Genomic DNA, 13,572 nt, shown 5'->3' with positions numbered 1-13,572 from the left:
AGCCCAGCTTCAAATGCACAACACATCACAACTCTGTAATCCCTGTTCAGGAGTTTACCCTTTATGTGCCTCACAATGGCCTTTTGTGAGTGTCAGAAGGGCTCTTATAAGCACCATTTAGAGAGCTGACTAAACTGTTAGAATACTCACGGCACCAGCTGCACAGTCTTTTGAATCATCCTCTTATGCAAAGGAGCAAGTTGTGCTCCAGATTTATAGATGTATCTGTTGTTTGAGATATTATGCCTGTTCTTATCTTGATTTGTTATTCACAACTGCTCCAATGTGTATTCTACTGGTATAGTGTATTTCATACATATGTTATAAAAATATGCGAAGCTGGGTAAAGCTGACCTGAGCTGCATGCTGCTATGCACACCCAATTTGGGGAAAACACAGAGAATGAAACTTTATGTAGGCTTGCATCCTTGCACCCCTAAATGACAGAAATTAAGAAATGATCAAGAAATAGCATCACCCTCCACTAAAAATCCAGCAACCAGACAGCATATTTTATACTGGTGTGCTCTGATGTCTGCACCGACTCCCTGTTGTCTTCCAGGCACAATTCAGGTTGCTATTTATAACCTACGAACTCATGCCTTAGAGATCACCTCCTCCCTGTGTCATTTTAGAATCTCCGATACCCACTGAGGATGTCCTCATAACTCTAAGGTGTGGAAGTTGTGGCCCTTCTTCCATGCAACCTTCAGCATCATCCAGCTCTCCAGAGGTTTTAGGCCACCCCTCTGGGAATTGCTTCCTCTTCCTTGCTTCACGCATGGATATGTACAGGGCCAGAAATATCGGAACAAGGATAACTGTTTTGGCAGTTGGCCTCTGTACACCATCACACTGAAGTTGAAAGGAAACACACCCAGATGGGAGCGAAGTCAGGATTTTCAGCTGTAATTCAAGGGGTGTGACAAAAGTAGGGCACTAACCATTCAGGAAAGACAACCAGTGGTATACACACACCCCATGGTGGCTCCTAGGTAATGGAACAAATGGCTGACAAGCACCTGCATGGCCAGGTGTGGCCTGTTTCCTGGGTACCCCATGACCCATCAAGCAGATAAAAGGCCTGGAGGTGGTTCTGAGTGTTACATTTGCATTTGGTAGCTGTTCACTGGAACTCCCAACATGAGGTCCACAGAGGCGTCCATGCGAGTGAAGGAGGCCATCATTAGGCTGAGGAAACAACATAAACCCATCAGAGAGAGCAAAAACACTGGGAGTGGCCAGTACAACAGTCTGGAACATCCTGAAAAAGAAGGAATTAACTGGCAAGCTCAGCAACAGCAAAAGCAAAAACAGCAAAACAGCAGACCACGGAAGACAACTAAAGTGGATGACCGCAGAATTCTGCTCATGGTGAAGAGGAACCCTTTCACAACATCTAGCCAGGTCAAGAATGCTCTTGAGGAGGTAGGCATGTCATTGTCAACATCTACAGTCAAGAGACGGCTTTATGAATATAAATACAGAGGCTTCACAACAAGGTGCAAACCACTGGCAACACTCAAGAACCCAAAGGCCAGATTAGCCTTTGCCAGCAAACACCTAAAAAAGCCTGCCCAGTTCTGGAATAAGATTCTTTGGACTGATGAAACCAAGATTAACTTGTACCAGAATGATGGGAAGAGAAAAGTATGGAGAAGGAAAGGAACAGCTCATGATCCAAAGCTTACCACATCATCTGTCAAACATGGTGGAGGCAGTGTTATGGCATGGGCATGTATGCCTGCCAGTGGAGCTGGGTCACTGGTGTTTATTGATGACCTGACTGCTGATAAAAGCAGGATGAATTCTGAAGTGTATAGGGCTATACTTTCTGCTCAGATTCAGCTGAATGCTGCCAAACCAATAGGACGCCGCTTCATATTGCAGATGGATAATGACCCCAAACATACAGCAAAAGCTACCCAAGAGTTTCTCAAGGCAAAGAAGTGGGATGTTCTTCAATGGCCCAAGTCCGTCACCTGATCTCCACCCAACAGAGCATGCTTTTCACTTATTGAAGACAAGACTGAAGGCAGAAAGACCCACAAACAAGCAGCAGCTGAAGGCAGCTGCAGTCAAGGCCTGGCAAAGCATCTCGAGGGAGGAAACTCAGCATTTGGTCATGTCCATGGGTTCCAGACTTCAGGCAGTCATTGACTGCAAAGGATTTTCATCCAGGTATTCAAGGCGATCCTTAAGTTTGAGATGATGTTGGTTTGTTCCATTACTTATCAGCCACCAACGATGGAGGGGGGGTATGCCACTGGCTATACTTCCTCTATGGTTAGTGCCCCACTTTTGCCAAACCCCTTGAATTACAGCTGAAAGTTCTGACTTCAATCCCATCTGGGTGTGTTTCCTTTCCTCTTCAATGTGGTGGTGTACAGTTAGCCAAAACAGTTATCCTTGTTCCGATATTTCTGGCCTTGACTGTATATGTGTGTGAACGAGAGACAGAGAAGTGATAGGATGTCACAAAAAAAGAGCAATGTCCTGCAATACTGTTAACTCTGCTTACTTTTGTCTCTAGCTCCACCCACTTTGAATTTGGCTCTACCCACCATCAGCTGCTGCCCCCAGTTGACTTTTCCTGTGGGTCAAGGGCCCTCCCTAATGCATACACTCTACCAGTCCATATTTACCAGGGACAGTCTCTGTCCTTGGTATGTCCCTAATTTTGTTAATGTTACATTCATGTGGCTTGCTAGAGTTATCATTTTACTGGGTTCAGCACCTTCCCCTGGCAGCAGAGGGTTGAAGGCCCCCTATGCACCCCGCATATGGCCTGATCAAGATTAGAACACCTGTGCCTGCTATTTACTCTTTAAAAGCCATCCATGCAGTTGCTAATTGCGTGGATGCTACCAGTCAGAGTCCAATATCTGGAGGGCCACACGTTCCCCATCCCTGTGCTAAATCAAGGTAAAGAAATGTATGGCATTTTGGTTAGTAGATGTTTGCTTTATTTATTCTCCCCTGAACCTTCAGGGTGGGTCAGGCTACAAATCTAAACTGGTACAGTGTACCACTCATACTGTGATTTCCTTCTCTTTTCAGTAACCTTGACACTGAAGAACTATTTGGTAAGTGAATTTTTAATTTGAATGAAAATGCCAAACTACTCACTTTTGAAGGTGTGTCACAGACTTGTGGATCCGGACAAAGAGACTCTGTAGCCAGAGCAAATCCTCTTTGGTCACATTAGCTAATGATATAAAATGCAGATGCCAAGAATTCTTAAAGAAGCTGTGTAAGACTCATAAACCATTACCACAAATGTGAAGTGTGGCTAGAGAATTGTGCAGAATTCAATGTAGCTCATATGCCTTAATCAAAACAGTGCCATGCTGAAAATTTCTCCCACATTTTTCTTTTTTACCATTCTCATTCCATTTGATAGAAAAGAAACTGCTTTTGAAAAGAAATTCCAAGGAGGAGAAATTCCGGAGAAATTCTCATGGGTTGGGTTTGGGGTTCTTGTCCTTACTTTAGTTATGAGTGGCTGAGGAGTGTGCATGAGTGCCCTGTCTGTCATTGTACTATAATCTCTGTGGCAGCCTGTAGCTTCCTTGCCTTCCTGCAGTTCAGTTAGAGCCATCATGAGGAAGACATCATGAGGCAATTCCTCCCATGGGGCTTTTTCAGGTTGCCTGGGAGGCTGCAGAGCAATGGAAAGATGTGTAATAGAGAGAGAGAACATGTATGGCACCTTTGGGCACCACGCAGTGATTAGGTAAGTTCAAAAATACCACCAAAAGAAATTCAAAATTCTGCCTCAAAAAAGTGGAAGCCTCAACACAGTTGATGCTGTTGCCGCCTACAGAAGCAGTGCAATAAAACAAAAAAAACCTTAGGAAAAAAGAAAGGACCTGTGCTACAACCCCTGCCAATAGTGAGCCCAGTCTGTGAGAAACTGTGGGAGAATTTGTCCTCTGCTAGGAGAAATTCGGTGAAATTGTTCCCTCCAATTTCTCTGCCCACAAATAGGCTGGAGAATTTTGATAGGCCATTTGCACACAGCAATAAATCAAAACACTTTTAAAAAATAACAATAACAATAATTTTAAAAAGAGGTGTAGAACCTCAGTCCCAGGGTCCCGATCCAGTCCACCTGAGGTCCCATTCTGGTCCTCTGGGTTTCCCTAGATGGCCACACCTCTTTCCCCTGACCATTGATCATTTTGTGGTTTCCTGGCTTTTGTGCAGTTTTTTCCCCAATTCTAAAAGGTTAGGATGCCTCTTCTAAAGCTTAGTACCTGGCAGTTAAGAGCTTTAAGCTAAAATAGGCTGGGGGGTGGGTTGTCCCCACCCCTTTTGCCTTCAGCCCTGCCCACCACTGGAATTCAGCCCCTGAGAGCTTCTCCGAAATGGAATTTGGTGCTCGGGTTGGAAGAGGTTCAGCATCCTTGCTTGAAAATATCCTTCTGTCTATGATCTGCCAGACCCCCTGAGTAGACACACTGGCCAGGATCCAAAGAGTCTCCTAAGGCACATGCTAGCAATTCAGTGTACACTCTGAAGACAGAATTTGGAATATACTTTGTTGTAGCATTCTTTTTTATACTTCTTGGGTATGACTTCAGAAATCAGGACAGTAATTCTCCTCAGCCCAGTGCTCTGAAAATATGCAACTCCCACTCCAGAAATGCTACACCATTTCCATCTTTAATTTCCCTGTCTTCATATTAACAGCTCATTCCTTCCTAATTCCTTTTTAGGATGTCTGCTTAAAACAAGGGATGTACGAAAGTGACTTATCTTTCCGCGGATTATGTTGATGGGGGGGGAGGCATTCCATCCCTCCCCCCGGAATCCTGGCCGGGGGGGGAGGCGCTCCGTTCCTCCCCCCCGGAATCCTGGCCAGCCGGCTCCGCTCCGCAGCGATTCTGCGGAGCCGCCGGCCGGTTCCGCCAGCAGCTGTGTTGCAGAACCCAGAGTCAGAGGGACCACGGAGTGAAGGAAAAAGAGATTCTTTATTTAACGCGCGGGCTTAAGGCTGGAATCATTTCCAAAGAGCCAGAAGCCCCGAAATACATCAGCACATTGTTTTTATAGACATTGTGACACATATGAAACAGCTCCTCCTCTCCCTCCCGCATGGGGCTGCAGTCCTCAACATTTCTTTTCCCAGCACCATTGTTTATAATACAAGAACTGGGTTATAGGGTAGCCATGATAAGGAGAGAACAGCAGAGAACAAGATATACAATTGTATGACCTTTGACAAGATAAGGAATTCCTGTGTCTCGTCAGCTTACAACAATATATTCAAGGGAGAAAGAGCTCAGCAAGAACATGAAGCATGAGACTGCATGAGGCTACTTAGTCTGACCCCCGATATGGCTGCTACAGCTGGACATCCGGCTGCTGGCTAGCAGGGATGCAAATGGCGGTGGCCGTAGCCGCCGCTGTTTGCAACCCTGCAGTCAGCCGTGATAGGCTACGTAAATGTTTACGTAGCCTATCACGGCTGATTTAAAACAAAAACAAAAAACGCGCGTACGCAAATGGCGGCAGCCATGGCCGCCGCCATTTGCATTCTTTATTTTGGCACGTCTTAGTCTACATAAACATTTACGTAGTCTAAGATGGCGAAAATAAGGGGAACGCAAATAGGATAGCGTCTACGCTATTTGCGTTCCCCTTATTTTCGCCATCTGAGTCTACGTAAATGTTTACGTAGACTAAGACGTGCCAAAATAAGGAACGCAAATGGCGGCGGCCATGGCCGCCGCCATTTGCATACGCGTGTGTGTGTTTTTTTTAAGTCAGCCGTGATAGGCTACGTAAACATTTACATAACCTATCACAGTGTTTTTTTAAAATCTAGCCATGATAGGCTACGTAAATCTTCACGTAGCCTATCATGTTTTTTTTTTTAACCTGGAAATGGCGGTGGCGGCAGCCGGTCGGAAGACTGGCCGCCGCAGCTGCCGCCGCCGCACCACCGCCACAGCCGCCGCCAGAGCTGCCGCCGCCGCCTGGAAGATCCGCCCAAGGTAAGTCTCATCCAGGGGGGGCAGGCCGTTCCGCCACCGATTTCAGGGGGCTGAATGTGCTGGCATTTGGCCTCCCCAAGATCCGTGGCGGAAATTTCGTACATCCCTGCTTAAAACAGATTCCACTTGGCTCAGTTGATAATGAGGCAAAAAAAAATTTAGCCTTTGCGTACTGTGTCCCTTTTCTCCAACTCCCCACCCCCACCCCTGCCAAAAAAACATACACACACACATCTGGATCATCTGATGACTGGATTCTCTGCCAAGCTGCTTTCTCTTCATTTGCAAGGGGAAGACTCCATCATGAAACTATGATTTCATACATTGCGGGCTCCAGATTTTGGTGGGCCCTTAGATAAGAAACCCTCAATGGTCCCCCTCCCTCAGTGAGTCACCTTCTCACTGCTGTTGTCACCAGCTGCTATTGCTCCTCCTCCTCTTTTTCATCACTGCTACCTCTTGCTTGCTTGGCAGGCAGAGGGCCAGGGAGCAAGTAGGCAGGGGCATCCACTGCTCCTCCTCCTCCTCACCGTTGTTATCTGGGCCAGGGTAAGAGGCGAATAAACAAGCAGGTTGCCATGGTGAAGAGGAGGAGCAACTCCAGGAGGGTCTTGTCAGTGGTGCCTGCTGGGGTGTGGGCCCTTGGCAAGTGCCCAACCATGACTTCTTTGATGCCGGCCCTGATTTCATATGCACGATTAGCCTCCTTTTCTGATATCTGCCAGAAAATCAAGAGTAACATGACATAGTGCTAGATATTTCAGATTCCTTGCAAGATGTCTAAATCAGTGCTGTGCTGAAAATTTCAATTCTTCCACTTTTGGCATTTTGTGGTGGGTGGGGCAAAACAAAAACTCTGGTGAAAGAGGCTGGGAGAGGTGAGAATTTCAGAGAATTTTCTCCTGGAGGGGTAGACAAGGTTTCTATATACCTTTAAAAGTGTATGCTGTTGTTGAGGGGGCTTTTTTCTATTTTTTTTCTTTTGAAAAACACGCGCACACACACAACCTGCACTTGCAGGAGCCCAGGACTCTTCTCCAGCCTGGCAGTTCTTTCTGAACTCCCAGGAGCCCATGTGGCCTCTCCCTCTCCAATAGGCATTCAGGAAGAACTCCCGGCTGGAGAAGAGTCCTGGGCTCCTGCAAGTGCAGGGGGTGTTTTGTTTTTTAAAAATAAAAAATAGAAAGAAGACCCCTCAAGAATCGCTGACACTTAAAAGAGATATGTGGAAACCCTGCCTCCCTCCTCAAGGAGAAAATTCTCCAAAATTCTCCCCCTCTCTGTGAAAGAGGCAGAAAAATAAATGCCTCTTTCACAGTGTGAGAAAAAGTTCCCAAAAATAGGGGGCAGGATTTGGCACAGCACAGTAAATGTTCATTCGACGTGGTTATTTCCTTTTGTCACACCTTCTGAATTATGCATGTAATCTCTACATATGACAGGCCAGTTCTGCTTTAGCATCTCTATTTCCACTTGCCAGGGACAGCGTTAACATCTGACATTCTTGGGCAGCTGCAGAGGTGTCAGTGCCCTGGCAAGGCCCTGTCACTGATCCCTGCCTTGGCCCCTTCTCAAATTTTTTTTTCTACTGACCTGGGGCTCTGAGCAGTGCCATGCAGCTGGGTTTAGCTGCCATTTTGATTTCCAACAATGCCCCAGAGCAATGTCATGTCAGAAGCTTTGTGGGAAATTTAAATGGTGGATAGACCCTGCTGCTTCCAGGTAAACCCACCAGAGCCCTGCAACAGAGCAGGAGGCCACCAGAGTGCACTTTGCCTGTGACCCCCTTAAACCTGGAGCCTGCCCTGCTACTCACTGTGGAATCAGATGGCTCTTGTTTGCCTGCTTTCGCTGTTGTTGTGTGGAGAGATCCAATGGGATTATTTAATAATGATGCCTCTTGTTAGAAAGCCAAGTAGCAGAGAAAACCAAAAAAGGCAAAATGGGACAAGTGTTTACTAGTCCCACCTGCACACAGGCTATCTTAGAATAATAAAAGAGGGACCACACTCTTCTTCAGAGAAAGAAAGAAAAACAGTTTACTCACAAATATTCTTGCATATACATTGCAGGTACAGTGTGAAGTTTCAAAAGGAGGTTGTTCTGTCCATTCTGTGTTCCTTTACACAGGCAAGAGCAAGAGCAAACACTTGTGCTCCCAGCAATAGTGGAAGTCAGCGAGTGGCGGGGGGAAGGAAGGGGAGGAGCAAAAGGGAGAAATCACAGGAAACCACACTGAAGGCTATAGAAATCCTAAGGCTGGCTGTGGTCAAAACTGAAAATTCCCATGAACTAACTAGCTACAGCACTTGCAGACAAGGTTGCAATATTCCCAACAGGATCCTCATGGAACTGGGTGATCCGAAGGGACCTGACTCATGGTTAGGGATGGATGGACTCACCGGAGTCTATGCTCAGCGGGCACTCAAGTAGCCGCTGCTGCCACTTGCCTACGTGAGCCAGGGTGTGTGAGCCCCTGGAGCGCTCGGCGAGCTGTCCAGGAGCATGCTGCAGCTGCCCGCTCCTCCATGTGAGCCGCCATCTTTTACGCAAGATGGGGCTTTATATTTTCATATATTTACTGTTGTGCATGATGGTGGCCAGAAAGGGCCATCTCCACAACGTTAGGGGCCTCTAATATTGTGGAAATGGTCCCTTTCCAGCCACCATTGTGGACAACAGTAAATATACGAAAATATAGAGCCTGACCTTGCATAAAAGGGGCTCTGTATTTTTGTATATTTACAGTTGCGCACAGCAGTGGCTGGAAAGGATCGATGCTTTCTCCCCCTCCCATCCCAGCTATCACAAAGGCAGCGCCTTGACAGTAGGACAAGAAAGCTGCCTTCACGGTAGCTGGGATGGGAGGAAGAGAAAGCATTGATCCTTTCTTCCCCTCACCTCCCAGGGGCAGCAGCTTGACGGGAGGATGATGTTGAGAGAAGCTTCCTTCCTTCTCCCATCAAGGTGCTGCCTTCGCAGTAGCTGGGATGGGATGGGGAGAAAGTATTGTCCCCCCCCTCCGAGCCATGCACCCACAGCCACGTGTCTGTGTGAATAGCCATTACACATAGAATTGGCAACTCACTTTTTTTTTTGGTAAATTAAATCTTGCAGCAATGGCCAGCTGGAAAGTGCCGCCCACTGTGCGCAAGATTAAATTTATGGAAAATAGCAAGTCACCATCTTTACATATAATGGTGACTTGCACACAGACAGCTGTGGGCACTTGGAGGTGGGACCAGTAAGTCCCAGTGGCTCACATGGTTCAGTGGGTGGGGGTAGGGGCTCAGCCAGCCATGTCCGGGGGGGGAGGAGTCCATCGAACTCCACCCCCTACACGGACACTCACAACATCCCTACTCATGGTAGACTCTGATGCCTCTGCCACCCCTTTTTGGAAAGCAAGATTTTCTCCAACTTAATAAATAAATCAAATTAGCATCCTTCATGGATCCTTCTGCAGAGGATCTTTTGAGATGGCCTTGTGTCTGTTCCAAGTGCATCCAACCTTTGAGCACTTTGGGGGATCCATCACTATCAGTTAAAGGCCATTTCCCCTCTTTACCTTGGAATTTCTCTGGGTTTAATTGGAACAATGGCACTGAGAGAGGTGGTGCTGAACTCTTTGCTCCTGCATCATCTCCCTAATAGAACCCCTCCCCCAACTATTAGCCACAGAGAGGGAAATGGAAGATATCTGTGAGTTGGATATGTAAAACCTAAAGGAGAGAACATTGTGACTGGGTGAGGGAATATCATACAGGGTGGTAGGCTTTTCCTCATTAGAAGTCTCCACATAGAGAGTGGACCAGACATCGGCTGGGGGATGGTCTAGATCTGGATTTCCTGCATCAAGCGGGGTCTTGGAGTAGATGGCCTACAAGGCTCCCTCCTACTCCAGGGGTGGGCAGAAAGCAGCTCTACCATGATGGTCTGCCATAACATTGGCTTGTTAGGTAAGACTGAAGTAGGTTTGTATGGTTTGTATGTATACACGTTTAGGCTGTCAGTATTTTCCTCTAGTTTTAAAATGCAGGAATATTAACTGAAATGTAGTTCTGAATTTAGGCTTCCTTCTAAGGAGCATTTTCCTAATACTTATTAGATAGAGAATGAACAGTTTGAAAGACTTGTTACAGGTATTGCTGACTTTTGCACTTGTGTAGGAATGGTTTTGGTAATGGGATCCTTGGGGAATGGTGGGGAAATGGTGGAAATGGGGGGAAATTGGGGAAATGGTGTCAGGGGAAGAGACAGGAGTATTTGGCAAGATTACAAAATAAGAAGAAACCAAGAGGTTGCAAAAAAGAGGTCAGCGTTCTTGTTCCTGAGCCCTCTGGAATATCACACTGTGACAGCTGAATGAAAGATGCAATTGAAATCATTCTTGTTTTTCCCCCTGCTCCTATTTTTAAATATGTTTTAAGGTTATGGTGCCCAGTCCCATTCAGGTGCTGAAGATCAGGGGTAGGCAAAAAGTAGATCTCCAAATGTTTTGGACTTCAACACTCAGCATTCCTGACCATTGGCCATGCTGGCAGAAGCTTCTGGGACCTGGAAGTCCAAAACATCTGGAGATCTACCTTCTGCCCACCCCTGCACTACTCTCTTAGAAGGAAAAGTGAAGGATAACTGTAGAGATAATGCAGGGGGTGGGCAGCGTGTGGCTCTAGGGCTGCATGCAGCCCTCCGCCCAATTTCATGCGGCCCTCAGCCTAATTTCAAAAGCTCTCGGCCTGCAGTCAGTTCAGAACTCTGGCAAGAACAATCTCTCCCTTCCTTGGCAGCCCGCTGCATGGGAAGGAAGAGGGAGGGGGAGGGAGGGGGAGAAAGAGAGAGAGAGAGAAGGGGGTGGCAAAGGAGAGACGAGGGAGAGTGGCAGAAAAAGACAAGGAGTGACACACCCACTTGTGGCTCTGGCCCTCCCCACTGCTGGCTTCAGCCCCTCTCACTGCTGACACGTGACCCATCAATTAAATAATAGATGGGATTATTTAATAAGGATGCCTCCTGTTAGAAAGGCAATTAGCAGAGAAAAACAGAAAGACAAAACAGAATGAGTATTTACCAGTCCCACATGCACACAGGGCTATCTTAGAATAAAAGGAGACCACATCCTTCTTTGGTGAAGAGTAGGTAAAATGGTTTAACTCCCAAATGAACGTGCATATAACTGCAGGTACAGGGTAGAGTTTCAAAAGAAGTTTGTTCATTCTATTTTGTGTTCTCTTACACAGGTAGAAGCAAGAGAGTGAACACAAGTGCTCGCAGCAATGGTGGAAGTCGGGGGGCGGGGAAGGGGAGTAGCACAGAAAACTACACCATAGGCTATAGAGATCCTAAGGCTAGGTGTGCCCCAAATTCCCATGAACTAACTGAAACACTGCCCCCTTCCAGTAACTTGCAGGCAAGGTTGCAATATTCCCAACACAAGTTACCCATGAAGCGGCCCTTGACAGATCAAAGGCTGCCCACCCCTGCTGTAATGAGTCTTTCCCTAATCATCCCAAACTCTCATTTGGGACCTGCTTGAGCTTCATCCCCTTTCTTTCTTTTTGGCCATTTTTGGTGTTTCCTTTCCTTCTTTGATTTTGCTGTAATAAGTCTGTACCTTTTGTGCAAGCTCTTGGTTCTGTTCTAAGAACAGAGAATGGCCAGAAGATTCACCCTTTTGCCTAGCATCAGGTTCTAATCCCATACTGGGGCACGGGGTGTGTGTGTGTGTGTGTGTGTGAATTCTATTGGAGAATATATCCATCTTGTTATATGTTTATTTGATTCATATGCACATATATAATTTAAAAATAAAATAAAAGCCTGGATATTTCCTCCTCCATTTGAACTGTGGATTTCTGTTCCTTTCAGAATATTTTTCCCAGCACCTGGGAGAGTATGAAAATGTGCTGTCTGCTTTGGAAGACCTCAACGTATCCATATTGAAGGCAATGGACACCACAAAGAAAGTAGGAGACCATTTTATTTCTGCTTTTCTTCAACATTCAAGATCTGGGGGTGGCCCTTTGTACGTGGGAACTTGCTTTGTGAGAAAACACTTGGCCTAGTCTGCTTATACTTGGGGGTGGGGCAGGGGGGGCAGAAGGTGCAGGGCAAACATACAAAAGAATGGGAGGAAGGAACTGCACAAAAATGGTGGTTGAGGGAAAGGGGGTGGGGTCCAAGAGAAGGGAGCATGACCATCTGGGGAACCCAGGAGAGCTGGATTTGGCCCCTGGGCCTGAAGTTCCCCACCCCTGGCTTAGAGTATTGGGCCCGTCAAGGCACTGATATATTAATCATCTCCATCGTTGCCTTCCTTCTGGAATCCCAAGACATTTGGCTGGCTCCTGTTGGAGAAAAAATGCTAGACTAGATGGACTTCCAATGTAATCCAGAAAGAACCAATTTAAAGTGCTAGTGAATACCTTTAAAGTCTTGTAGCTTGAGATCAGTTTATTTGAAAAATCTCCTGCAGCTGTATGAACCTGCCCAGGCCCTAAGATTGGCCATGGGGGTAGGGTAGGGATGTACGAAAGTCACTTACCTTATGACGAAATTGATTCGCGGTGGGGGGGGAGGCGCTCCGTCCCTCCCACTGAAATTCTGGCCGGGGGGGAGGCACTCCGTCCCTCCCCCCTGAAATTCTGGCCGGGCGGGAGGCGCCCCATCCCTCCCCCCCGAAATTCTGGCCAGGGGGGAGGTGCCCCGTCCCTCCCGCCACGAATCCTGGCCGGCCAGGTCTGCAAATGGCGGCGGCCATAGCCGCCGCCGTTTGCGTCCCTGCAGTCAGCTGTGATAGGCTTCGTAAATGTTTACGTAGCCTATCACGGCCGAGTAAAACCAAAAACCACGCGTACGCAATTGGTGGCGGCCATGGGCGCCGCCATTTGCATTCCTTATTTTGGCACGTCTAGTCTACGTAAACATTTACGTAGACTACGGCGAAAATAAGGGGAACGCAAATAGCGTAGACGCTACGCTATTTGCTTTCCCCTTATTTTCGCCGTAGTCTACATAAATGTTTACGTAGACTAGATGTGCCAAAATAAGGAACGCAAATGGTGGCGCCCATGGGCGCCGCCATTTGCGTACACGCGGTTTGTTTGTTTGTTTTTTACTCAGCCGTGATAGGCTACGTAAATCTTTACGTAGCCTATCATGTTTTTTTTTTTTGTTTTTTTACTGGAAATGGCGGTGGCGGCAGTCGGTCAGAAGTCCAGCCGCCGCTGCCGCCGCGCCACCGCCAGAGCCGCCACCGCCGCCAGGGAGATTCACCCAAGGTAAGTCCCATCCCGGGGGTGGCGGGGGGGTGGCAGACCGTTTCGCCACCGATTTCGGGGGGCTGAATGTGCTGGCATTCGGCCTCCCCAAGATTCGTGGCGAAATTCTCTGACATCCCTAGGATAGGGCCTTTTCTGTGGTGGTCCTATCCTTATGGAATGTCCTTCTGCGGGAAGTACGCCTGGCTCCCTCTGTATTTTTAAAGGGGCCTTAAAGACCCAGATGTTTCTGTCCAACTTTTAACTGATGCTGTTTTGTATTCTGTATTTTACAGTTTATAGCTTTAAAT

General features: G+C 47.2%; 2 protein-coding genes across 5 annotated transcripts in view; one reads left to right on the top strand and one right to left on the bottom strand.

Annotated features, from left to right (window-relative positions):
* NECAB1 (N-terminal EF-hand calcium binding protein 1) overlaps positions 1-13,572 on the top strand; it is an 89,340-nt gene that overhangs the window by 28,705 nt on the left and 47,063 nt on the right. The window contains exons 4-5 of the mRNA XM_084849153.1: positions 3,061-3,086; positions 11,871-11,968. Coding sequence (XP_084705279.1) covers positions 3,061-3,086; positions 11,871-11,968 — 124 coding nt within the window. The remainder of the gene's footprint in view (positions 1-3,060; positions 3,087-11,870; positions 11,969-13,572) is intronic.
* Positions 11,965-13,572, bottom strand: part of C4H8orf88 (chromosome 4 C8orf88 homolog) — a 62,490-nt gene continuing 60,882 nt past the window's right edge. For 3 of the 4 annotated variants that reach the window (XM_084849157.1, XM_084849160.1, XM_084849158.1), the window contains one exon: positions 11,965-12,349. Coding sequence is in view for 2 of the 4 variants with exons in the window: in XM_084849160.1 (XP_084705286.1) it covers positions 12,299-12,349 (51 nt within the window). In the remaining 2 variants the exon portion in view is untranslated. The remainder of the gene's footprint in view (positions 12,350-13,572) is intronic. The other variant, XM_084849159.1, reaches the window with a different exon arrangement.

Source organism: Heloderma suspectum, chromosome 4 (genome assembly GCF_057233095.1).
Source record: "Heloderma suspectum isolate Gila_16-S chromosome 4, 16-S_ref, whole genome shotgun sequence".
Lineage (NCBI taxonomy): Eukaryota > Metazoa > Chordata > Lepidosauria > Squamata > Helodermatidae > Heloderma > Heloderma suspectum.
Note: the sequence above shows the minus strand (reverse complement) of the source record. Positions and strands in the feature narration are given on the sequence as shown.